Below are 27840 nucleotides of genomic sequence, written 5' to 3'. Positions count from 1 at the left end.
AAAAAAAAAAAAAGAATATTATCAACTTGAACTGACTGACATTCATGGAAAACTCCATCCAAAAACAGTAAAATATACATTGTTGTCAAGCATACATGGAATATTTCTAAGAAGGATCATATTCTGGGCCATAAAAACAAGAGTCAATAGACTGCAAAGGATCCATATCAGACGACATACATCCTTGACCACAATGGAATTAAATTAGAGATCTGTAACAGAATTACATCTGGAAAATTCCCAAATATTAGAGACTAAATAACACACTTCTAAATAACCCATGTCAAAGAAGAAATTAAAAAGGAAATTAGAAGGTATTTTAACTTTTTTGAATAAAAAACACAACATATCAAAAACTGAAATATAGGGGCACCTGGGTGGCTCAGTCAGTTAAGCGTCTGCCTTCACCTCAGGTCATGATCCCAGGGATCTGGGATAGAGCCCCACATCAGACTCTCTGCTCATTAGGGAGTCTGCTTCTTCCTCTCCCCCTGCTTGTGCTCTCTTTCACCTTCTCAGTCCCTCTCAAATAAATAAAATCTTTTTTAAAAATTGTGAAATATAGGGGCGCCTGGGTGGCTCAGTGGGTTAAGCCTCTGCCTTCAGCTCAGGTCATGATCTCAGGGTCCTGAGATTGAGCCCTGAATCAGGCTCTCTGCTCAGCGGGAAGCCTGCTTCCCCCTCTCTCTCTTCCTGGCTCTCTTAAAAAAAAAAAAAAATGTGAAATATAGCTAAAGCATTACTCAGAGGGAAATTTATCACACTAAATGACCATATTAGGAAAGAAAAAAGATCTCGAATTGACCATCTCAGCTTCTACCTTCAGAACCCTGAGAAAGAAGAGAAAATTGAGCACAGAGTAAGTAGAAGAAAGAAAAAGAGAGAGAAAAATAAACCATAAAACAGCATAAAACTGACTCTTAACTATAGAGAACTGAGGATTACTGTAGGGGAGGTTGATAGGGGATGGGTTAAATGGTGATGGGGATTAAGGAATGCACTGGTGATGAGCACCAGGTGTTGAATAGAAGTGCTAAATCATTATATTGCACATCTGAAACTAATATTACACTGTACATTAACAAATGGAATTGAAATAAAAACTTGGAAGAAAACAAGCAAACAAATAAATACTCGCTCAAAAAAAAAAAAAGACTGATAAAAGCAGAAATCCATGAAGTGGAGAAAAAGGAAAAAAGACAAAATCAATTAAATCAAAAATTGGTTTCTTTTTTTTCTTTTTTAAAGACTTTATTTATTTATTTGACAGAGAGAGAGGGAGATCACAAGTAGGCAGAGAGGCAGAAAGAGAGAGAAGAGGGAGGAAGCAGGCCCCCCGCTGAGCAGAGAGCCTGATGTGGGGCTCGATCCCAGGACCCTGAGATCATGACCTGAGCTGAAGGCAGAGGCTTAACCCACTGAACCACCCAGGCACCCCTCAAAAATTGGTCTCTTGAAAACACCAAAAAAATTGATAACCTCTAGCCAGAATGACTAAGAAAAAAAAGAGTGAACATTCAATTACCAACATCAAGAATAAGAGAGGTATATCACTGCAGACTGTACAAATATAAAAGGATAGTAAAGAGGTCATTATGAAAAATGTAATGTCAATAAATTCAACAAGTTGGGTTAAGTGACAAATTCTTTGAAAGACACCTACCAAACCAAAGCTCATTCAACAAGAAACAGGTAATCTGAATAGTATCATATCTGTTAATAAGTTGAATTTATAGTCAAAAACCTTCCTAGAAAGAAAATCTCAAGTTGTAATGGCTTCATTTGTGAATTTTACCAAACATTTAAGGTAGAAATAATACCAGTTCCACACAAACTGTAGTAGGAAGTTAAAGAGGAGGGAATATTTGAAACTCATGTTACAAACATAACTAATTTTGTTCCAGACATCAGTTGTTTTTGGCTTCTTCTTACTTATATATTGAATTGTATGTATGTATGTGTGTGTGTGTGTGTGTGTGTGTGTGTGTATATATATATATATATATATACACACACATATATATATATATATATATACTTCTTACATGTACATTTTTGCTACTTCTTACAGGTATATAAGGTATTTCAATTATTTAAGAAAACTAGTTCTGTGCCTATCCAACAGCCAAAGCTTTTCCATCCATTGGATGGTGTTTTTATTATAAATGAACCTCAAGAGTGTTATCTCTACAATAAGGAAACACTTCTGAAACAGATTAGTTAGATTTCAATGGATTTCCAGAGTAACCAAATTTCAAATCAAACTCTACTTATGTATAAAACTCTTTTCCTTTTTAGCATATGAGCAAAAATATGCATGTATTTCATTAAAGTAAATATTTTTCAATTCACCTTAAAGAGAAGAATAAAAACCACCTATCACTTTCTTCATAGGATGTGCCCATAAGCACTATTTAATTTTGAAAAATATCCAAAGACATTGTTTCTTCTTAAAGTTTAACCATATTTGAAGGCTAATCAAACTTCACATAATATTCACTTTTAAGAAGCACCCATAATCTTTGGATCTAACATAATTTTTATCTAGTTATTTATGAAGCAAATACTATAGTCTAAGTTTTAAAAAGATTACAAACTTTTTAAGTAAATATTTGATTAATGAAAATATGCCAATTCCTCAACTAGGAAACTTTTTTTTTTCCTATAACATAAGAATAGGAAATTTGGGGAAAAAAAGTTTCCTTTAAAAGGCATAAAAATGGGGCGCCTGGGTGGCTCAGTGGGTTAAGCCTCTGCCTTCGGCTCAGGTCATGATCTCAGGGTCCTGGGATCGAGCCCCGCATCAGGCTCCCTGCTCAGCAGGGAGCCTGCTTCCCTTCCTCTCTCTCTCTGCCTGCCTCTCTGCCTACTTGTGATCTCTGTCTATCAAATAAATAAATAAAATCTTTAAAAATAAATAAATAAATAAATAAATAAAAGGCATAAAAATGCTCTAGATATTAATAATGAAATATTCTTCCAAAATATTTTTATATATTCCAAATGTTATATCACATTAAGACAAATTATATCATATAAATTATAATAATATAATACATATATACTTACTGTGTCTTGCTTTGGAATTTGGACTAAAACAGAAAGAAGTTGCTCTGTATCAAGAAATCTTGATATAACTGAAACAAATAAAAAACGTGCATTTAAACATTGTGTTACAGTTCAAAATATAAACTATGTAAAATATTATTCTCAAATAATAAAACAGAACAGTTCTACCTACAAACTTTTATCTGTTTTAATAGTCTTTATCTATCTTATATATGTCAGGAATAAAACAATAAATTATAATGGTCTTTTCTTAATTTTATTAGTTATAAGCTGTCTTCAAATATCTGACACTGTTGATCATCCTTTCCTTCTAAAAACTATACTTCTCTGGCCTTTAGATGTTATTATAATTTTCTTCCTACCTTTTTGATTTGTAACTTTTCTTCATGATACTTAAGATTAGTTTAAAAACCTAGTTCAACCACTAACCAGGTAACCTACCAGAAATTACCTATCTTCTCTGAACTTTGGCTGTGTTCATTTTTTAAATGTGGATAGTAACCTCTACCTCCTAGGGTTATTGTGAAGAATAAGTTGGATAATATGTGTAAAGTACCTGGCACACACTAGAGCTCAAAACTGTTCTATTGTTCTTCTCAACTTATTTTCTAGCTTAAAGTATTCTATAAAAACAAATTCATAGATAACTGTAATCTACCCCTTTTAAATATCTCCAATTTTTTCTAACCTTGCCATTTAACAGAACTTTTAAGGATGAACTCATTTCCTCATACTTAAAATACAGTAAGCTATACTAATTTTCTCTTAATAACTCATTACTATTATCATCACTGAAATGTATGAACCTTAAAGTTTTGTACAGACTTAACTGATACTTCCACAAAATGGATCCAATCTCCTACTTTTTTTGTTTTTGTTTTTTGTTTTTCAACCTGCTACTTTTAAAAAATCCAAAAAGACAAAAATTTTATGTCACTTTCTTCCTGTTCAAATGCCAGTATCTTGTGGTATTTTTCAGTTTGCCTACCTCTAGAACTCTGTCCTTTTCTAAGTTGCTGCTTCTACAGTAATTAGCTATGTTAAAAGAATGTTTAAAAAATCACAGTAAATAGACTGAGTATACTAATATTATACTGTTCAGTAAGACATAATACTATTATGATATTTTACATGTGATTCCACTAACCACACTCTCTTAAGCCCTCATATAGATTGGCCTCTCTCTTTTTTGGTCTGTTCTTCTTCACTTCCCTAAGTCTACCATAACAACCAGAATAATGTTTCTAAAATAAGTGTCTGATCATATTATTCTCCTGATTTAATATCATCAGCTCCCTATTGCATACAGGATAAAATCCCAAATTTCTTAACCATTATATAAAAGCTAGCCCCAATCCTCATTTTCTGCCAGGCTTCAAGTCATAAATAACTATTGGCCATGACTTGAATACAATAAGCTCTTTCATATCAATATTAAATACAATGGCAGAAGCTTATGTTAAGTCTATCTTCCCCACCTTCCCAGAAAAAAAATGTTCCCTAGAAAGTAATGACTGCTCAAGATCACAGCCAATGGCACCATATCAGATATTTATCCCAGCCACTACATCCAAAAAAACATTGTTGTTGTCCTATATGCATCAGCATACCTTGCACAGGCAGGTTCCCTTTGTTTTGAATATCATTTCTAGGATTCTCCTATTGTCAAAATCCTACCCATCCCCTATTATAGAACTGAAATATTATCAGGGCGCACAGCTGGCTCAGTCGGAAGAACACGTGACTCTTTGATCTTGGGGTCACAAGTTCAAGCCCCACATTGAGTGTAGAGATTACATAAATAATAAATAAATGCTAAAAAAAAAAAGAACTGAAATATTATTTATGGATCCTGTATTCTGCTTTTTTCCCAGTTCACTTCTTTGTGTTCCCATAAAATACTCAATTATTATTGCATTGATAGCACTGTATCATAATTATTTATTTAGAATTCTGTTCTCTAACACGAGTGTAAGATCCTTGAGGACAGACGCTTATAGCTTAATCTTCCTCATCTTTTTGTCACTAATACCTATAGAATGCCTACAATAAAGTCAGTACTAGGTTGTTGAGGTTTTTTGTTGTTATTGTTGTTAAAGATTTATTTATTCCAGAGAGACAGAATGCATAGAAGCAGGGGAAAAGGCAGAGGGAGAGGGTGAGAGAGAGAAGCAGACTCCCCGCTGAGCATCAAGCCCAACATGGGGCTCCATCTCACAACCCATGAGATCATGACCTGAGCCAAAACTAAGAGTCAGACGCTTAAACTGAATGACCCACCCAGGTGCCCCTAGGTCGTTGTTTTAATGAGATTCGGATTCTCCTATTTTAATAAGCTATAAAAATTATGCTCCCACCTTGCTCTGTTCCTGCTCCCCTACTTCATTACATGTTGACATAAATTATAAACTGTCAAGATATAGAAAACATAGAAGTGTTTAACATTTGTAGATGCAAATTTAAAACTGTCAGTTAAAAGAAATTATAAAATATATCAAAATTAAAGTTTCAAAGAAAATTCAAGTTTTTCATTAATATCACACCCTATAAAACATAACCCTGGGAACAATAAAATACAATTTTCAAGAGGTTCAACAACAAATCAATAGTTTAACAAATATGAATACCCGTTATATCCTAGCCTTGTACAGGAATCCTCCAACAAAGCATGCACTTACAATCCAGTAAGATAAGTGGCATAACAAGGCACTACGGGAAACATGTAGAAAAGATACCTAACACAAACCTGGGGAGTCAGAGAGGCTTCTCACCTGAGTGACATCTAAGCTGGAATGGTAAAGGATGAACTGTCGTTAGTTAAGGAGTGCCTGGGAGGAGGTGTCACAGGGAAGGAAGAAGAAAGAGTCTAGGCAAATGTACAGACTACAAAGACTAAAAAACATGAGAGAATCTGCTCAAGTAACTGAAAGAAGTTTAATTCTATTAAAAGGCAGAATGGAAAGTGAGGAGTAGCAAGACATGCTGTGGGAGATGACAAGGAAAGAGTCATATAGAAGAGTCTGGATTTTATCCTAAAAGTAATGAGAAGAGATTGAAGAATTTTATGCAAGTGTGTATGTCGTAGCCCCCAAAGATATCTACGTCCTAATTCCTGGAATGTGCAAATATGTTACCTGATAAAAGAAACTTTGAAGATGGAATTAAGTTAAGCATCTTGAAATGGAGAGATTATTCTGGATTATTTGTCGGTTCCCTAAGTAAGCACAAGAGTCCTTTGAAGAGTGTTGTAGGAGGATCACTGACAAAAGAGAGGATACAAGGACAAAAGCAGAGGTCAGAAAGTAGAAAAGATACTATGCTGCTGGCTTTGAAGATGGAGAAAGGCCCATGAGCCATCTACTGATCTCCACAGACTCTAGAAATTGGAAAAGGCAAGAAATAGATTTGTCCATTGAGCCTCCAGAAGGAATGTGGACTGCTAACATACTGATTTTTCCCAATAAAACTGATTTCTGACTTCCAGAACCTAAGATAATAAATTCATGGTGTTTTAAACCACTAAATTTGTGGTAATTTGTTATATTAACAATAAGAAATAAATACAGAGTGATATTCTCAGAACTATATTTTCAAAAGATCATTCAGGCTCCAGTATAGAGAAGACACCATAAAAAGAAAGATTGGAGGAGGGAGATCAAATAGGAAGTTGTTGCAATCATTCAAAATATAGATAAATTTTTCCCAGCCCAGCAGCACTGGGGATAAAAGCAATGCATTCAAAGAGATATACATATAGTCTCACTTACTTGTGGAGCAGAAGGAATAACATGGAGGACACTGGGAGATGGAACGGAGAAGTGAGTTGGAGGAAATTGGAGGGGGAGACAAACCATGAGAGACTGTGGACTCTGAGGAAAAAACTGAGGATTTTGGAGGGGAGGGGGGTGGGGGGTTGGGTGAGCCTGGTGGTGGGTATTAAAGAGGGCAAGTATTGCATGGAGCACTGGGTGTGGTGCATAAATAATAGATGCTGGAACACTGAAAAGAAATAAAATAAAATGGAGGAAAAAAGAGATATACAGAAAGAACTTTGCAGAATTTGATGACTGATTTCAGGGAAGAGAAGTGTTAAGAATTACTTCCGGGGGGGGGGGTTTGTGGGTAGCTCAGTTGGTTTAGTGCCTGCCTTTGGCTCAGGTCATGATCTCAGGGTCCTAGAATTGAACCCTAAGTTGGGCTCCCTGCTCATCTGGGAGCCTGATTCTCCCTTTCCTTCCACCTGCCACTCCCCCTGCTTGTGCCATCTCTGTCAAATAAATAAAACCTTTTTTAAAAATTAAAAAAAAAAAAAAAGAATGACTTCCAGGTATGTGGCTTGATAAAGAGGCTGGATGTACAGCTCTTCACTGAAATCAGAAAGACTGACTCAGAAGGGAAGATAGTACAGTTTGGGTACACTGAATTTAAAATGATAGAGGAACATCTAACAAGTGCTCAGTAGGCAATAAGACAGATGGGGCTAAAGGTCTGTAGAAATACGTGGGTATGAGATACATATTAGGAAGTCATGAATATGTGAGTGATAATTATAAAGCCAGGAAGGTAAGTCATATTTGAATACACAGGGTAAAAAAACAATCTAAGATGAATCTTTGAAGAGGCTTAGCATTTAGGGAATAAGCAAAGGAATAGAAATCTATAAGGAAGATGCAGGGGGAAAAGAAAAGGCTCATAAGTCTTTCCCTTTTCCATTTGAAAGAAAGGACTCCAATGTTTTTACTCTGTTACCTGATCAATGACAGAGTTTTCTGAGGAAGTTCCAAGACAGTAAGTATACAGTCCTGAGGTCTATTTGGAAATCCCTATAGATAACAGTTTGAGGGAGATAACCAGTTGGTTCTGACTGGATAGTAACATAAAATTTTTTTTTTATTATGTTCAATTAGCCAACATATAGTACCTCGTTAGGTTGGTTTTTTTTAAGATTTTATTTATTTATTTGACAGAGAGAGATCACAAGCAAGCAGAGAGGCAGGCAGAGAGAGAGGGGGAAGCAGGCTCCCTGCTGAGCAGAGACCCCGATGTGGGGCTCGATCCCAGGACTCTGGGATCATGACCTGAGCCGAAAGCAGAGGCCTTAACCCACTGAGCCACCCAGGCGCCCCACCTCGTTAGTTTTTGATGTAACGTTCACCAGTTTGTTAGCTGTATATAACACCCACTGCTCATCACAACACGTGCCCTCTTTAATAACCATCACCCTGTTACCCTATTCCTCCAACCCCCCTCCCTTCTGTAATCCTCAGTTTGTTTCCCAGAGTCCAGAGATTTTAATGGTTTGTCTCCCTCTCTGATTTCTTCCCAGTTTTCCCTCCCTTTCCCTATGGTCTTCTATGCTATTCCTTATGTTCCACATATGAGTAAAACCATATGATAATTGTCTTTCTCTGCTTAGAGATAATATCCTCCAGTTCCATCCATGTCAACGTAAATGATAAGTATTCGTCCTTTCTGATGGCTTAATAATGTTCTATTGTATATATGAACCACATCTTTATTCATTCATCTGTTGAAGGACATCTCGGCTTCTTCCACAGTTAGGCTATTGTGGACACTGCTGCTGTGAACATTGAGGTGCATGTGCCCCTTCTTTTCACTACATCTGTATTTTTGGGGTAAATACCTAGTAATCCAATTGTTGGGTCATATGGTAGCTCTATTGTTAACATCTTGAGGAACCTCCACACTGTTTTCCCAGAGTGGCTATACCAGCTTGCATTCTCACTAAGAGTGTAAGATGGTTCCCCTTTCTCCACATCCTCGCTAATACTTGTTGTTTCCTGTCATGTAAACTTTTTTTTTAAAATGAGTTTCAGAGCTAAAAAAGAAGGAAACTCCAAAGAATTAGGAAGAAAATCAGGAGACTGTATAATTGAAAAACAAAAAAAGGCAGTAATTCAATAAAGAGAGATATTTAACAGTATCATGTAAGTTGGAGCTCAAATAAGAGAACTAATATGTGTCCATTAAATTTAACAATGAATATTTAGGTGACTGTCTTAGGCTAAGTTCTTCAGAAGGAGATCCTGACATGAGGATTGATGTGCAAGTGATTTATCAAGAATGTGCTTCCAGGGGTATCTGGGTGGCTCAGTCGGTTGAATGTCCAACTCTTAATCTCAGCTCAGGTCTTGATCTCAGGGTCATAAGTTCAAGTGAAAAAAAGGGGAAAAAAAGAATGTGTTTCCAAATTTAAGAAACAAAATAGATGAACATATGGGAAGGGGGAGAAAAGAGAGAGGGAAACCAATACTAAGAGATTCTTTTTAAGATTTTATTTATTTATTTATCTGAGAGAGAGAGAGAAAGAGAGAGAGCACGCATACAGGCATGGGGTGGGGAGCAGCAGAGGGAAAGGGAGAAGCAAGGAGTGATGAGCAGGGAGCATGACCAGGACCCTGAGATCATGACCTGAGCCAAGAAAGACATTTAACTGACTGACCCACCCAGGCACCCAAGAGATTCTTAACGACAGAGAAAAACTGAAGGTTGATAGAGAGAGGTGGGGGGCGGGGAATGGTCTAGATGGGAGATGGGTATTAAAGAGGGCACTTGTGATGAGTACTGGGTATTGTATGTAAGTGATGAATCACTGAATTCTACTTCTGAAATCAATATTGCACTGTATGTTAACTAAAACTTAAATATATTTTTTTAAATGCTTCCAAGAGAAAACGGGGGAAGAGAGAAGGATGAGGAAGGGGAAAAAAAGTCAAGCAGAAGTATAATTTCAGGCAAAGTCCTATTGAAGGTAACTTCAACTGATCCTATAGAAGAATTCTGGAGTTAAGGGCTGCAAGACTCTTTTGGCATGCTTCTTAAAAGCAAAATGCTAATAGTCTGGGGGCAGGATTCCAAAGAGACTCCAAGTGTGGGCCAGGAGAAGCAAAAGCCACACAGAGCAAGAAAAGGGGTATACATAAAGGTAAAAAGACAAGAAGATCTTGACAAAGAACCAATAACATTTGCTACAGTAACCTTTACTAGAGGAATCTCACACAGTGAGCACAGAAACAGTACATTGAAATATTGTGAAAAGAAGATAGTGACTGCAGAAAATCTGTCTTTCGACAAGTTTACCTATGAATTGGGAGAACAGAGAAATAAGGTGGTAGCTGGAGAAGGTAAAGTCCAATGAGTTTGTTTGTTTGTTTGTTTGTTTTACAAAGATAGGAAAGACAGGAGGAAGAGAGGAAAAATATTAAAGATACGGGAGAAAAATGAGTACAAAGACAGTATCCAGAACATAGGTAGAGCAATTAACTACAGGCAGGAGAAGGGCAACTGCATATTTGGTCACAGAAAGTTTAAAAAGCTGATTATTGTTGGAGTTTGACTGACATTACATAATTAAATAACTTCATATTTTAGGCACTTATGTATTACATGGAATGCCAGGTATAGGTCAGCCAAAAAGATGTTGCTATGAACAAGAAAAGGAATACAGTTAAAAATGTCTTCTTTGTGGGGTGCCTGGCTGGCTTAGTCCTCCAGAGGTGCATGCAACTCTTGATTTCAGGGTTGTGAGTTTGAGCCCCATGCTCAGTGTAGAGATTACTAGAAAATAAACTTTTTTAAAAAATGGCTTCTTTGTAGCTTGCTCAATGCCTCCTAGATTTTCATGTACCAGAACACCAGGTGGAATGGTTGGGAGAATAGAGGTATGAAAGATAGATCAAACTGCTAGGAACCAGGAATTGAACTAGGAGCAGTGTGTATCTACTGTCCTTCTACCTACAGATTTAAGAAGAGAGTCGTATTGCCATGCAAGTGAACAAATAGCCAGGTGCCAAAGGCGATTCTCTTACCTGATGTTATGGGGGTTGAACTGTGTCCCCCAAAAAGATATTTTGAAGTACTAAGTCCTGGTATCTAAAAGTGATCTTTTTTGGAAATTAGATCTTCGCAGATGTAATCAAGTTAAGATAATGTTATTAGGCTGAGCCTTAATCCAATATGACTAGTATTCTTATAAAAAGACAATGTATTTTTTAATAATTTGTATTCATAAAATTAGGTGATATTCATTTACCTGACTGAAGTCCAAAAAAGAGTTCCTCATCTTGAAGTAGTTCTTGAACACAATCTAATCTCATGTTAATGGTTTCAATATCAACTAGAGGTTCTAATATATTAGAACGAAGTCTTCTACTTCCTCCAGGAGTCTTAGTATAATTTAGAACACCAAAGAGTGTGTGATTATTCCTTTGAAAACACAAACAAGGAAAATTTCATCAAGTATAAAAAATAAAATCCAAAGAAGTTACCATTTAACTTTTTTTTTTAAAGATTTTATTTATTTATTTGACAGAAATCACAAGTAGGCAGACAGGCAGGCAGAGAGAGAGAGAGAGAGGGAAGCAGGCTCCCTGCTGAGCAGAGAGCCCCATGTGGCCTCGATCCCAGGACCCTGACATCATAACTTGAGCCAAAGGCAGAGGCTTAACCCACTGAGCCACCCAGGCACCCCAACCATTTAACTTTCTAAATAATCCTTCAATCTCCAGTAGTGATTCTCAAACATTATAATGTGCATACAAATCACACAGGGAATTCTAAGTCTGAGATGAGGCCAAAGAATATATATTTCGAATAAGCTCCCAAGTATGCTATCAATGGATAATGCTTTAATTAACAAAGGGTAGACAGTATCTTTTTGTATTAAATGATTTTTTTCATAGATCAGCTAGAATATTCAGACTAATATAAAATGTTGTAGTCCATGGCATTCCATCAATAATAGCAAGATATCAGTAATGTATCCTTTATAAGGGCAAAGAGCTTTCACACTGAAAAAAATAGATATTTAATATAGTCACTTTGTTCTAATTGAAGAAGTTAGAGAATTACAAACAAAAAGAAAGAAAATAATTTCAGGTACAGAAAGTGTTAAACAAACAAACAGAACAGGACTGCATAGAGAATGACCAGGAGGGTTCTTTAGTTAAGCTGGTTGAGAGAGACCTATATGTACATTTGGTAGTTGAATTCAAAAGGTATCCATGCAAAGATGATGATGGGATGCAAGTGATGTTGACAATGTTGAAAGTAGGTAACATATTGAACACTAAGTATGTGCCAGGCAATATTCCAGGCACTTTACATTTATTAATTTATTTAATTCTAATAACCACAGTGTGAAGTTGATGTTATATTTAACCACATTTTATAAGGAACTGAAGTGCAAAGAAATTAACTCGTCCAAGGTTTCCTAATAATTAAATAACAAGAAAAGAGTTAGTAGTTAAAAGGGGCCAAATAGGGGCACCTGGGTGGCTCAGTAGGTTAAGCCTCTGCCTTTGGCTCAGGTCATGATCTCGGGGTCCTGGGATGGAGCCCCGCATCGGGCTCTCTGCTCAGCAGGGAGCCTGCTTCCCCCTCTCTCTTTGCCTGCCTCTCTGCCTACTTGTGATTTCTCTATCAAATAAATAAATAAAATTTTTTTAAAAGAGGGGGGCAAGTAGAACAGTAATTTAAGCCCAGGAAGGCTTCTTGGATCTAGAACCAGAAAGAAGATCAAGGTCGGTGGAACTTTGCAAGTGAAAGGAAATGGAGGAAGATGAAGAAGCTGATAGAGGCCTGGACAAAGAAGTTCTTATAGGGCATGGTAAAGAGTCTGGACTCTATTCTACATGTAATGGAGCCACTGGAAGATTTTCAGCCACAGAGTTCCAACATCTGATTTCTAGTTTAAAAGGATCACAGTCTGCCCACTGGATCAAGAAAAGACTAAGTGTAGGAGGGTAAAAAGAAGGCAGAGAAACAAGTTAGGGGCTATTATAGTAGTCCAGGCTAAAATGATGGATGTAATGGTTAGGGTTGTAGCCTTGGAAATGGTAAGATGTGATCCAGAATTAGTATGTATTCCAAAGGTTGAGTCAAGGGGATTTACTAGTGGACTGAATATGGGTTGCGAGAGGGTAGAAAACAAGAATGACTCTTAACTTAGTCATCAGACTAGCAGGTTTTTGGTATTTCAATTTTTTTTTTTTAAGATTTTATTTATTTGTCAGAGAGAGAGAGAGAGAGACAGCGCGGGCGAGCACAGGCAGACAGAGCGGCAGGCAGAAGCAGAGGGAGAAGCAGGCTTCCCACCAAGCTAGGAGCCCGATGCGGGACTCGATCCCAGGACACTGGGATCACGACCTGAGCCAAAGGCAGCTGCTCAACCAACTGAGTCACCCAGGCGTCCCATTCAATTTTTTTTTTTAAGTAAACTTTTAGGGCTCGAACTCACAGCCTTGAAACCAAGAGTCATATGCTCTACCAACTGAGCCAGCCAGGTGCCCTGGTACATCAATTTTTTTTTTAAGATTTTATTTATTTATTTGAGAGAGAGAGAGAATGAGACAGAGAGAGAGCATGAGATGGGAGAGGGTCAGAGGGAGAAGTGGACTCCCAGCTGAGTAGGAAGCCCGATGTGGGGCTCGATCCCAGGACTCCAGGATCATGACCTGAGCTGAAGGCAGTTGCTTAACCAACTGAGCCATCCAGGGGCCCCTGGTATATCAATTTAAACAAATTTTTAGAGAACTACTCCAATCAAGTCCCGGTCAGGTGTGGGGGTGGGGTCATCACAGGCATTTACTTTTTGAGAACTGGACATCTACAGGAACCAAGGAAGTGAGCAGCATACCCAAACCTGCCACTTGCTATAGAAATCAAAGGGTGAAACTGCTCTGAACAGGTAGGTGACAAGTCTCAGGAGTGTTAGAGCTATTCAGATAGTTCAGCAGGTCAAATATCCATCTTTTAACCTGATATTCTTTGGTTCAAATCTGTGAAAAGACTTCTCAATTTTCACTTTCAACAATAATATGAACTCTTAGAGGGCAAATATCCTATCATGTAATATATAGTAGGAACTCAAGCAATGTTTAACAATGATAATAATAAATAATGATGAACTATGAAATGAGGCAAAGTTATAAAACACTTTGTGGTAATTACCAGTCTTGGTTGCTGACTCTCTATCTTACTCTACATTATTATAACATAGAAAGTAAATGACAAGAGTAATTTTTCCAGATAATATTATTTTAATTCTTTTTAAGTAGGAAGAAGAAAAGAATATTATTCACTAAGCTGAAAAGGAATAAAGCTACAATTAACTATAAATTAAGGCTGTAATTTTAGACCATCATTATTCAATGGAACTGCAAAGAAACTGAGGCCACTATACTGATGCATAACCAAAAGCATTATATACAGTAATAATCTTACTAAAATAGTATCGACAGCACCTAGATTTAAATTGCTCTTGATGATTAGAGTATAAGTGATTAACAAAATTAGACAGCTTTTGTTTCTTTTTTTTTTTTTTTTTTAAAGATTTTATTTATTTATTTGTCAGAGAGAGAGAGGGGGAGAACGAACACAGGCAGACAGAGTGGCAGGCAGAGGCAGAGGGAGAAGCAGGCTCCCCACAGAACGAGGAGCCCGATGCGGGACTCGATCCCAGGACGCTGGGATCATGACCTGAGCCGAAGGCAGCGGCCCAACCCACTGAGCCACCCAGGCGTCCCGACAGCTTTTGTTTCTAAGTTTGCAACAGCAAATAATGTCTGGCAATTCCACATAATGGAAAGTAAAGCCAAGATAAGAATACACAAAGTAACAGAGATATTGAAACAACTATGGCTCTAAATTTGCACGGAGCACCTTAAGATTTCATTTCTCTAAAATGCTTGTTATTCCCTTCAATATTCTTAATACTAAAAATCATAATCACTTTATCCCTTTCATTGATGTCTAATGTTATATTTAATTACCAGAAGCTGATTATTTACTCCAAGCTTACTTACTCTGAACTTGCACTTTACCAATAAATAGTACTAAATAGCTTTAGTTTCCTTGCACATATCATACTGTTATAATGAAAATCATGGGGTGCGTGGGTGGCTCAGTGGTTTAAGCCTCTGCTTTTGGCTCAGGTCATGATCTCAGGGTCCTGGGATTGAGCCCCACATCGGGATCTCTGCTCGGCAGGGATCCTACTTCCCACTCTCTCTCTGCCTGCCTCTGCCTACTTGTGATCTCTCTCTTTGTCAAATAAATAAACAAAATCTTGGAAAAAAAAAAAAAGAAAGAAAAGAAAGTCATGCCTTCAGGATGCCTGGGTGCATCAGTAGGTTAAGTGTCTGCCTTTGGTTCAGATCATGAGCTCAGAATCCCTGGATCGAGCCCCATGTTGGGCTCCCCGCTCAGCGAGGAGTGTGCTGCTCCCTCTGCCTCTCCCCTCACCCCCCGACCCCCGGGCTCCTGCTTGTGCTCTCTCTCTCTCTCTCTTTCTCACTCACTCTCCCTCTCTAGTGAATAAATAAAATCTTAAAAAAAAAGAAAAAAGGAAAGAAAATCATGCTTTTAAGACTTGACTTTTCACCTTTTCTACTTCATCTGGATAACTTTTTATATTTCAAAACTTACCTCAGGTATTTTCTCCTCTAGAAAGCCTTTCCTAATTACTTCCTTTTTATCCTTAACCCACTCTCTGCTATGATCCATTTTATGCAAATTTTATCACCATACTTCGTACATGTTAATAATACTGCCTTTGTGTTTCCTACTCTAGACTGTAATTCCTCAAGGAGAAAAATCATAGCTCATTAATTCTTTGTCCCAAACTGACCCCTCATTAATGCATTTCTGCCTGACCATCACCATGTTGATTATTTTCTATTAACATGTTAATTCTCCTTTAAGTAACCCACTATGAAATCTACAAACAGTGTGTGTGCATGCATGTGTGTGTGTGTGTGTGTGTGTGTGCGTGTGCGCGCGCGCGCCTCTCCCTATCTCTTTATCTCTCATGCCCACCATCAATATTCCTGGTGCTCTAATTAAAGTTAATAAGAAACCAATAAAACCAGCAATCTAGTCATACCATAGACCAAGTTGATTCAACTATTTTTACCTTCTCAAATAATTACATAGCCCCTTAAATTTCCTGGACTTGATGCTTTTAAAGATGCTTATTCTAATTTTGTAGTAATCTAGATACAATATCTTCTTTTTATTGTGGTAAAACACACATAACATAAATTTTACCTTTTTAATCATTTTAAGCACATAATTCAGTGTTGTTAGATACACCCACAATATTGTACAACCACTGCCACTGCCCATTTCCGGAACTTTTTCATCATCCCAAGCAGAAACTCTGAATCCACCAAACGGTGACAACTCACTCCCCACTGTTCCAAGTTCCTGATCATTTTTGTCTACTTTCTATCTCTATGAATTTGCCTAGTCTAGATATCTAAGTGGAATTAAAAAATATTTTTCCTTTTGTGTTTGGTTTATTTCACTTAGTACAATGTTTTCAAGGTTCATACATCTTGTGGCATCTATCAGAATTTCACTCATTTTTTTTTTAAGATTTTATTTATTCATCTGAGAGAGAAAGTCCAAACAGAGGGAGAAGCAGCAGACTCCCTGCTGAGCAGGGAGCCCAACACGGGGCTCAAACTCAGGACCCTAAAATCATGACAGTCACTTAACAGTCTTAACTGTCTTAACAGTCACTTAGTGACTGAAGACAGTCACTTAACAGACTGAGCCACCCAGGTGCCCCTGAAATTCCATTCATTTTTTTTTTTTTTAAAGATTTTATTTATTTATTTGACAGAGAGATCACAAGCAGGCAGAGAGGCAGGCAGAGAGAGAGGAGGAAGCAGGCTCCCCTAGAGAGCAGAGAGCCCGATGCGGGGCTCGATCCCAGGACTCTGAGATCATGACCTGAGCCGAAGGCAGCGGCCTAACCCACTGAGCCACCCAGGCGCCCCTAAATTCCATTCATTTTTAAGGCTGAATGATATTCTATTGTACATCATGTATATACCTTATTTTGTTTATCTAGTCAGTCATTCATTGATGGACATTTGGTTTATTTCCACCTTTTGGCTACTGTGAATAATGCTGCTATGAACACTTGTATGCAAGTAACTCTTTGAGTCTCTGCTTTCAATTCTTCTCAGTATATACACCTAGAAGTGGAATGATGAATCATATGGTAATTCTATGTTTAACTTCTTTGATGAGTCACCATTCTGTTTCCAAAAATGACTGTACCATTTTACATTCTCATGAAAAATGTACCAGGGTTCAAATTTCTCCACATCTTTGCCAATATTTATTTTCTACTTACTTGATAATAACCATCTTAATGAGTGTGAAGTAGTTAATTGTAGTTTTGATTTGCATTTCCATAATGACTGTGCTTATTGGCCATTTGTATATCTTCTTTGCAGAAAAGTCCATTCAAGTCTTTGTCTATTTTGAAATGGACTGTTTGCTTTTTGTTGTTTCATACAAATAGCTTTTTTAAAATTTGACTTTTGTGAAACATCTAGCAGTTCAGCAACAATGGCGCAATAATTAAAGGTATGTTTATTCATTATTTCTACATCAAACAATTTAAAGAAATGTAAAGTATTTATAGAAAAATAGGACATAATAAAATATACTGATACATTTTGTAAGAAAAAAATTGGATGATCTTACCTACAGTCTTGATTATTAATTAGTAACTCAAGGTTTTGGGCTGATGATGAATCTATCATGGCTGTCTGTTCACTACCCTGGAAACAAATCTTCAGTGATTTTGGTGCATAAACTGAATTTTGAATAAATTCAACATATTTTAATAAAGCTGCAACAGCTGCAAGGCAGTAATACCTGAAAGGTGACCAATGAAACATCACTATAAATCTTTAGAATAAATAAAAAGTATTGCTATAAAAGAAAACATTTATTTCACCTCATTATTAGGAAAATTATAAATATTTGCATAGCACTGCTTAAATTCAAAGGGAAAAAGCACACTCAGTGCTCTTTACTTTTGAAAATTTGCTAAATAACCTCTAAACCATAAAAGTTCATAGAACAGACAATTTTCTGAAGTCTGACACTTAAGGACTCCAATAAATCACATGTTGGAAAACAATATTCAGTGGTAGTATGTGTCAATGTACCATTCTAAGAATTCAAATCATGTTGAAAAGGTCAGACAAAGTTAGGAGGTTCCTAAGTATAGAAAAATATGTTAGGATCTTGGTGAGCTTAGTCACTAGTACAACATAACTCAAGGAAAGTATCTATTTAGTATGTTCTAAAAAATATCCTTTCTAGGGTGCCTGGGTGGCTCAGCCTGTTAAGCATCTGCCTTTGACTCAGGTCATGATCTCAGGGTCCTGGCATGGAGCCCAATGCAGGGCTCCCTGCTCAGCCAGGAGCCTGCTTCTCTCTCCCCATCTGCCCGCTGCTGCCCCGCTTATGCTCACTCTCTCTCTCTGTCAAATAAATAAATAAAATCTTAAAAAATATATCCTTTTTGGGGACGCCTGGGTGGCTCAGTTGGTTAAGCCGCTGCCTTCGGCTCAGGTCATGATCCCAGGGTCCTAGGATTGAGTCCCGCGTCGGGCTCCTTGCTCAGTGGGAAGACTGCTTCTCTCTCTGCCCCTGCCTGCCGCTCTGCCTGCTTGTGTTCTCCCGCGCTCGCTCTCTCTCTCTGTGATGAATAAATAAATAAAATCTTTAAAAAAAAAAAAAAAAAAAAATATATATATATATATATATATATATCCTTTTTGAAAATATCATTCCCTGTCCTAGCTGAATCTCTTAGGAGTACATGTATGAAATAACAGGACTACAGCTCTGTGCCTCACATTTCTAGGTTACCGTGGCTACTTGAGTAAAGTGAGCAGCAACCACAACAGCAATAGATTATGACCAATTTGGAAAAATTCTATATAAATTAAGTTAGCAAAATATGCCTTGTATATAAATTTTAGTTAACTATTTTACTATTTCAGTAATTACTGACTGTGTATTATAAACCAGGCACTTTTCTAGGGATACGGCAGAGAACAAAACAGACAAAAGACCTTGCCCTCATGGAACTCACTCTATAGATTTATTACTTTCCCTAAATGATAACTTACTTGGATTGAACCTCCATTAGGACAGTGCTGAATTCTGTTATGCATAACTGTTCAATGTACTCTAGTCCTTTTGTTTCATTGAAATATTTCCTTTGGACAGTAGTAAAATTAACATTCTGAAAAAAAAGTTTTAATTCCAAAATAAATTTTAAGTTTCATGCAGTTGCCCAAAATTGCTTTCTTAAACACATGCAGGCAGGTACATGTGTACGTGGCTTTATATCGTATAAAGTTTCTTTTTTATTATTTATTATTTTCCAGAGTTAAATAGAATATTTGCTTAATGATTTAAGAAAAAGAGAATGATTATCTGTTTTGCTAAGTGAATTATGGCAGTCTATAGCTCTTATTAGACCACAGTCACATGATATTTAATTGGATGTGGTAGGTATAATAATAAAATTTAAACACGAGAGCCTCTGCCTTCTAATTTTATTCTACAGCTCCACCACCTCCCAGGTTTTATATTTGGTGTTATATATTCCATCATAATTGAGATAGAGCAGATCTTTATAATGTATTAGCTGCAGAGGAAGAAAACATCAATTCCAGCTAGCAAATCTATAAGATTCTATATACATGAGGTAAATTTATTTAGAAGAAAAGGAGATAATGGAACTTTTTTAAAAGAGTAGGGGAAAAAAGCATGAAGTTGTAGAATAAAAGGTTTACCTACTCTGAATAAAAATAATACATAAGAAAAATAATATAGTAACAATGAACTATGAAAGAGCTATAAAAAAACAAAAAAAAAAAAAAAAAAAAAAAACCTCATGAGGAGGTAGGGAATTTGTTATGTACCAAGAGTGTTTAAGTTATTTCAGTTAATCTTCACAATAATTCCATGATGTAAGTCTTATTTTAACTACAATTTTCTTACAAGTAAAATTCTAAAAAGTCAAGTAGTTTTTCTAACATCATACATTTGATACGTGCCAGAGTTGAGACTTGAATTTAGACTTCTCTGGCTACAAAGTCCTTCCATTTCATAATGCTTCTCTTTTAATGAAGGTTTTTTTTTTATTGTAGGTGTGGTAATAATGATAATAATATTAGTTTTTCCCTTCTGCTTATAATACTTTTAACCCAAATACTTCGATGGCTCTCTTACTTCCTTTAGGGCTTTGCCCAAATGTAACCTTAATCAATGAGGTCATCTCACTAATTACATTATATAAAATACCAATTCTCTAGGAAGTAGATTATTGTCCCTATTTTACTAATGAAAAAAACTTAAGTAACTTAACATGCACAAGATCACTTAGAGTCAAGATCTGAAACAAGCAGTCTGACTCCTCTATTCTTAAGCACTATGCCATACTGCCCTACATCTCAACTGTAGTGAATATACGCTATTTTTGCCTTTGAAGGACTCATCTGTTTTACACTCCATGTGGTTTTCGTAACTGTTGATTACAGAGCTGTGTCCCCCAGAAAACAAATGACCAGGGATTAATCAATCATAGTGCTTCTATCCTGAGAAATAGTGATTAGTCTAACATGTAGGAATATGAACAAAGCAGGGCCCATTGGGGTCCTTCCCTGGAATTTATATATGGAAACTGGAAGGAAGAATACACTTTTTTCTCTGAATTAGATAAGATATCATATCAATCTGTAGCCATCATAATTATCTTAAGCCTCACAGAAATAACCTACCTACAATAAAAAAAAAAAAAAAAGAAGGTGGATGGTGGTGGGAATGAGTAAGGTAAGATTTATCCAACAATTTGGCTTGGATAATAAGCCAATACATTTCTGGGTTTGTTTTTTTTTTCTGTTTTCTTTCTTTCTTTTTTAACTTAAGCTACTTTAAGTTGAATTACTGTTACAACCCAAGACTTAAAATGCTTAAGCAGAGCAAAATAACAAAAGTTGAAACAGTATACATAAATAAAGGTAATGAAAAGAAGTTTGAAGTAATGAATAAAAGAGGTAACAGATAAAGAGACCTGTATCATAGAAACAACAGATTGACAATAGGGGTCATTTTTAGCAATAAGTCAAAGACAGCTGAATTACACAGGATCTCTAAGAGCACAACAAGAAATCTTATATAATTGCAAATGCTGAATATATTAAGAACAATAAAGAACTCATTGGATTCTAAATCTCAGATTGATACCAAATGTGTTAAAGTTAAGGCTACCAACTTGTATATTCTGAAAACAAGTTGCACTCCTCAGGTGGTTATTCCAACTGCCATGCTGCCTACTTGGTCTGGAACTACAGCCCCCATTGCCCAAAACATTTGCTAGAGGAAAGAAGCAAACTGCATGTTTGAAAAGCTCTCACTTGCAGAGAGAGCATTCACTAGATAAAGTTCCAGAACACTTAACCTGCCACAGTCCCACATATGGAGGCTTAGAATAGTAGGTTAACTGTAAAGAATACATGCTACCAGGGGAAGCTAAGACAATTCTGTAATACAAATCAAATTCTCTAAAAAAAAAAAAAAAAAAAAAGAACTTGCTGATAGTGCTATCTCCTAGAACAAAAATTTCAATTTCAACTAGTCTGGTAGCACAATACCTAGTTTCCACACAGCTATACCTAAGGAAATCTGTTTTTGCTAAGGGTCTGCCTCCTGTATACTCTGAGAAGCCCTTATTAGTGCTAACAGTTTCCCTTTTGTTTAAGGTAGATTTGATTTGCCAAATCAAATAAGTGGAAGCCCTGTCATTTTTATTTTATGTACTAACTGTTCTTTAGCTTCAGACTTGTGTTTAGTGAGTACTTTAGGGTAAATATATAGTTGTTCAAATTATTGTTCTCCAGAAACCTAATATAGAATGGATTTTAAATTAGGTAAGATTTGAATGTTACTATTGAGAATGAAAATCACTTACCTTGAAATTTTCTGTGATCAGAGTAAACAACTTAGTTGAATTCCCCACAACACAAGCAGTATTTGACATTATTATTTCCAAAGGCGATAAAATTTTGAGTTTAGTGATTACCTAAAATCATTTGAATAAATAATTTCTTCAATGTAAGCTTAGGATTCTCCAAAACCAAACAAGTGGCATATTTTTCTGAGAGATAAGTACTTAAAATTAACTCACAGAGACACAAAATTACAACTGTTCCAATTATATATGTCAGTTAAAATATACTTCTAATAGTGATATATAAACATATATTCTATATGTATATATAAATATATCTTGTATATATATCTCATATAAATAAAATATCATAAACATAGGCTATATTTTACCACACAATAATTTGTAACAGCTCTAAGCTCAAAAATTAATTTGAACTTATCAGATATATATTCCTAAAATAAGATGTTTTAAAATAAATTCTTCTATTTGGTATTTTATCCATCTCCATAAAAAACATAAACACATTCAAAAGTGTAACTGTGGTGATTCAGTCAATATGACCACACTGATAAAGCTTAGAAGTTGAACAGTATAGAAACACAGATGAGAAACTCATAATTTACAACTTATTCTTTTCACAATACAGGTGCATTTCTTGGAACTATCCCAGACACAGAAATTCTTTTTTTTTTTTAAAGATTTTATTTATTTTCCGAGAGAGAGAGAGAGAGTGAACACGAGTGAGGGAAAAGAGCAGAAGGAGAAAGAGAAGCAGACTCCTCACAGAGCAAGGAGCCCATGTGGGTCTCGATCCCAGGGTCCCGGGATCATGACCTGAGGCCAAAGGCAGATGCTTAAACTGAGCCACCCAGCACCCCAGACACAGAAATTCTTAGTCAATCTGCCAAACATTTGTTTTTAAAAAAGCTTTTCCTATGTTTTTAAATTGCATAAAAATGTGAAATACCCAGAGATAAAGTTACACGCAGTACTAGTATCATGTAGTTTGATAGCTATGTTAAAAAATTAATTATTAGGTAGGAAAAGGAAACCAGTGTACTGAGAAACCATAAAGAAGAATTAGGAAAAGGAAAAAAAAAACAATAAAATGCTAAAAATAACATAGCATATACATATTTAATAATAGAAATTGGGTCAAATAACTTTTTAGAATATAGAGATTAGAAGCAGATTACTTCTACCTGGTAAGTGACAGAAATTTTCATGACAACAGGCCAGTGGCCCAAATTAATGATAAGTGATAGGAAGTGAAGGGAAGAAGAGGCTAAATTATGACTGGCCTATAAGACCAGTTTCCCTGAGCTCTAGAAAATAAAATTCAAATACTATTCAGTGGAAACAACCCTTTGGCAATAGCATTATTAATATATAATCTTTGGAATGAGTGCAGGAACTATTAACTTGAAGAGGTTAATTTTAGAAATTAACAGTAATTTGAAACGTTCATATAACAGCAAAGCACATTATTTTTAGGACAAAATACATTCAAAAATTAAAATCAGATGTAAAACAATTTTAATTCAGAATAGCCTACATTAGTGCAATTGTGAATAACTGTTATTCCATGAAAAAGTAAACTAATTAGGAAAGCAGGGACTTGAAAATCTACATAGTGCACACTAGGTCAACCATTTTCTAAGAGTATAAATACTTACCTTTGCATATGTTGTGTTGTCTGCAAACTGAGATAATATAATTTGTGGGCTTTTTAAATCAATACTTGCCATTCCTATTTCACCTCTGGCAAGTCCTCTACCTTCTACAACAGCTGCAACAACTGATGGGGAGTTTGTTGAAACTGCAGATGACGATGGAGCTGTTAAATTTTTTTTAAAAAGAAAATGTATAAACATTAATAACAGTATGTTCTCATTCTTATTTTTTTTATTACGTTTACTTAGCCAACATATAGTACATCATTTGTTTCTAATGTAGTTTTCAACAATTCATTAGTCACATATAACACCCAGTGCTCATAACAAGGTGCCCTCCTTAATACCCATCACCCTGTTACCCCATCCCCGCAACCCCCCTCCCTTCTGTAACCCTCAGTTTGTTTCCCAGAGTCCAGAGTCTCTCATGGTTTGTCTCCCTCTCTGATTTCTTCCCATTCAGTTTCCTTCCCTTCCCGTGGTCCTCCAAAATTGATCTCATTCTTTTTAATAAGATCTCAAGCATCAAGTTCAGGACATGGCTCTTAATATCCAAGGAAATAACACTTTTTCCTCATCAGGAAACAACTTTTCATATCCAGACCAAATAACAATGTTAATTCTCAAAGTATTCTGCCAAAACTTAACTTTAAAATTAGAAGTAACTTATACATTGTCCTATTTTGCATTTTATTGGGATAGAGTTATGAAGGAAAACTGAATTTGGGATGAGAAAACCTAGATTATTTATCCTACTCTAGGATCTAAAAGCTATATGAATTTGAGCAAATTATTTCATAATAAATAATCAAAAATCACAAAATGTAATAACTGCCCTAACTCAAGAACTAGTAATGAAAGGATCAAATGGGATTATATATATGAATGCATTTTATAAAGAATAAAATATTATAGGGATACTTGGGTGGCTCAATGGGTTAAGCGTCTGCCTTCAGCTCAGGTCATGATTCTAGGGTTCTGGGATAGAGCCCTACATCTGGCTCCCTGCTCTGCGGGGAACCTGTTTCTCCCTTTGCCTCTGTCTCTCATATTAAATAAATAAAATCTTGAAAAAAAAAAGAATAAAATATTATGTAACTATAAATTTCAATTATATGTAACTATGTGTGTAATGTTGGATACTTTATTATATATTATATATAATTATGTGTATTATATATTTATTATAATACTTTATTAAAGTGCTAAGAATGTTCTAATTCTTTATTTGAATTAACTCATTTAATTGTCACAATTCTATCAAATAGATATCATTATTTACTCCATTTACCTACAAGGACACTGAAGCACAGATGGAGCTACTAAAGTCAGAATTTGTACACAGGCAGCCTGACACCAGATCTGGTGCTCCTAACCTTTACATATTATTACTGATTTTGAGATCTATGCCTTACAAACAATGAGTATTCAGGTAAATTGTTAAACCTTTATAAAGCTACCATTTATTCATCTTGAAAGTAGAAATACCAACCTTTTTCAAAAGTTGTTGTAAGAATTAAATGCAATAATATAAAAGGGTTTTTTGATAAAGTATATGAAATTATTTAAATATGAGAAATTCATGGATGAAAAAAATGTCAGACAAAAATACCTAAAATTTTATTGTCAAAAAGCAAATTTATTTTTGATTCCCTTGTCAATCTTTCAATAGAACCCATTTCTTCTCTCTTCTACTTCCCTGACCTAGATTCGTTTTTTTTTCTACTCTTCTATTATAATGCCTACAAAATTAAATAATTATGTAATCTTAGTGAATAGTCAATTTAAGAGTTCATTTAAAAATATATTATGTCTAGATCTCCAATCCCTCTTTGCTATGAAAGCCATCTGATTTATACATTATGATTGAGTTTATATTAGATATATGAGTTTATATTAGATCTAAGGCAGTTTAAATTCTGCAGTAAAATACGACCTTCCTATTTTTAATTGGAAAATAAATACCAAGTTCCAATAGAAATTTAGTAGACTCAGAAGATATCTCTCTTAAACTTCTAAAAGAATGCTTATACTGTTATCTCTGATGTAAGTAATAATATAATGAGCACTCTAGTGCCTAACGCTTTTTGTGGGTCTATTATTTCGTTACTGTAGATTCTTAGAAGTCAATTATTGGAACAAAGGAAAACCATTTGTTAAGGATCGCATATGTATTACCAAATTTCTTTCAGAATTATACCAATTTTTTAAAAAATTTTATTTAAATAATCTCCACATCCAACGTGGGGCTCAAACCCACAACACTGAATATTAAGAGACATGCTCTACTAACTAAGCCAGACAAGTGTCCTTGTATCAATTCTTTTTTTTTTCCCCCAATTTTTGATTCCATCAGTAGTATATGAGAAAAATCAATTTTACTGTGTCTTTACCATTACTAACTTCTGAAATGTATTATATTATTATTACTAATTCATTTTTCCTTGTATTTATTTATTATTATTATGTTCAATGATTCATTAGTTGCATATAAAACCCAGTGCTCATCACAAGTGCCCTCCTTAATACCCATCACCCAGTTAGTCCATGCCCCAACTCCTCTCCCTTCTGTAACCTTGTTTGGTTCCCAGAATCCAGAGTTCCTCATGGTTTGTCTCCCTCTCTGATTTATTCCCAGTTTTCCCTCCCCTCCTAATTCCCCTCCGTCCTAATTTAATTTGCTGACACTTAAATTTGTATTTTTGAAAATTACTGTCAAAATTGAACAGATTTAACATGTCCATTCATTTTCTATATTTTCTTTTGAGATGTTCATGTCTTTTTCTACAGTTTTTATTAAATCTATATGTTTTCCATCTGTTTATGAAAATTTTGTATATCAATGAAAATGATTTATAGTTGCTACCAATCTTGATCTGATAGCTTGAAGATTTCTGCTTTTGTATAGATAATCTTTTTACTTTATAATTTCTTCCTTTGCTTTTCTGTTATAAAACTCTTTCACTGAGATATTTGATATGCATTAGTATTTTATTCTAATTTTTTTTGCTGTTTCATTCACTTTGATCTTTTGTTGAGCAGAACTTTGACCAGTACCTTTGGTTATCTACCATGTCTGGAATAAGGTAGTACTATACCAGAAGTACAGATTTAGACTCATTCATAAGCAGTTGGTGATGGTCTACCTGGATAGTCAGGGACTTGAAAGAAATGGGATTGGAAGGTAATAAGAAGGAAAGCTGGGGGGAAAGTATGCAGATGGACCTCTTTGAATGGGCACAAACTTTGAAAATATTTGTGTCTCATGTGAATGCCCACTAAAGGCCAACTATTATAGAGGGAACTCTTAATAATCAGGTAGACAAAATGATACACTCAATGGATGTCAACCAGCCTCTTTTCCCAGCCAACCCAGTGCTTCTTTAGTAAATCTATGAACAAAGCAGCCATGGTAGCAAGGATATGCATGGGCTCAACATCATGAACCTCCTCTTACCAAGGCTGACCTGGTCAACCACACTGTGAGTACCTAACCTACCAACAGCAGAGATCAACATTAAATTCCCCATGTAGCAACAGTTCCTCTGGGGTCAGTAGATGGTAAATATTAAGAAGCCTGACAATACCAACCACTGGAGAGGATGCAGACCAACAAGAACTCTCATATGTTGCTAGTAACAGTGTACACTGGTAGAAGCACTTAGAAAAACAATTTGTTATTATCTTGTAAAATGAGCAAATGGCAAACCTGCAGCCTCTGCCATTTAGTAGGTTCAACTTCACTTTCTCCAAGGAGATCTATACCCCAGACTTGGAGATGAGTCCTGAAAAGAGCCTGCTTCCAAATATGACCTCTTGGGCCTCCCCGCAGCTCTAGAGTATTTTACAGAGTTTTCTTCTATCCTACAGTGAGTCTTCTATCATAGTTTAATAATTCTTTATATTAAATCACCCTTGTTTAAATCATTATATGGTTCAATCTTCAAATTAGATCCAGACTGCTACAGTCTCTGCCTTCATGGATTTTACAGTGCAGTGGAGAAAAAAGATAATTAAAATACCAATATCATTAGTAAAATGTGAAGTGAAATGGGAGCAGGTAGCAGAGAGATTCAACCTAGACTTATAGGATTACAGAAAGCTTTCTGAAAGGTATAACATTTAAGCTTAGACTTGAGGAATAAATAAGAATTGACTGTATGAAAAGGGGAAAAGAGTGTTCCTAAGCATAGGAAATACCAGGTATAAAGGCTGGAAGTTAGGAAGTCAAAAATTTCAAAAATATGTATCATATAAACACTAACCTAAAGAAAAGGAATTTCTATGTTAATAGCTGACAAA

At 35.7% G+C, this 27840-nt stretch overlaps 1 protein-coding gene across 1 annotated transcript in view; it reads right to left on the bottom strand.

The window, feature by feature from the left end:
• LOC111143448 (mutS homolog 4) overlaps nt 1-27840 on the bottom strand; it is a 110612-nt gene that overhangs the window by 76734 nt on the left and 6038 nt on the right. Inside the window, exons 3-8 of the mRNA XM_022497204.1 lie at nt 23542-23702; nt 21884-21994; nt 19035-19150; nt 17593-17766; nt 11123-11295; nt 3070-3137 (exon numbers count right to left, since the gene is read on the bottom strand). Of these exons, the coding sequence (XP_022352912.1) occupies nt 3070-3137; nt 11123-11295; nt 17593-17766; nt 19035-19150; nt 21884-21994; nt 23542-23702 (803 nt within the window). The remainder of the gene's footprint in view (nt 1-3069; nt 3138-11122; nt 11296-17592; nt 17767-19034; nt 19151-21883; nt 21995-23541; nt 23703-27840) is intronic.

The sequence above is a fragment of the Enhydra lutris genome, unplaced genomic scaffold (genome assembly GCF_002288905.1).
Source record: "Enhydra lutris kenyoni isolate GAN:26980312 unplaced genomic scaffold, ASM228890v2 scaffoldscaffold9, whole genome shotgun sequence".
Classification (NCBI taxonomy): domain Eukaryota; kingdom Metazoa; phylum Chordata; class Mammalia; order Carnivora; family Mustelidae; genus Enhydra; species Enhydra lutris.
This window is presented reverse-complemented; position numbering and strand designations above follow the sequence as displayed.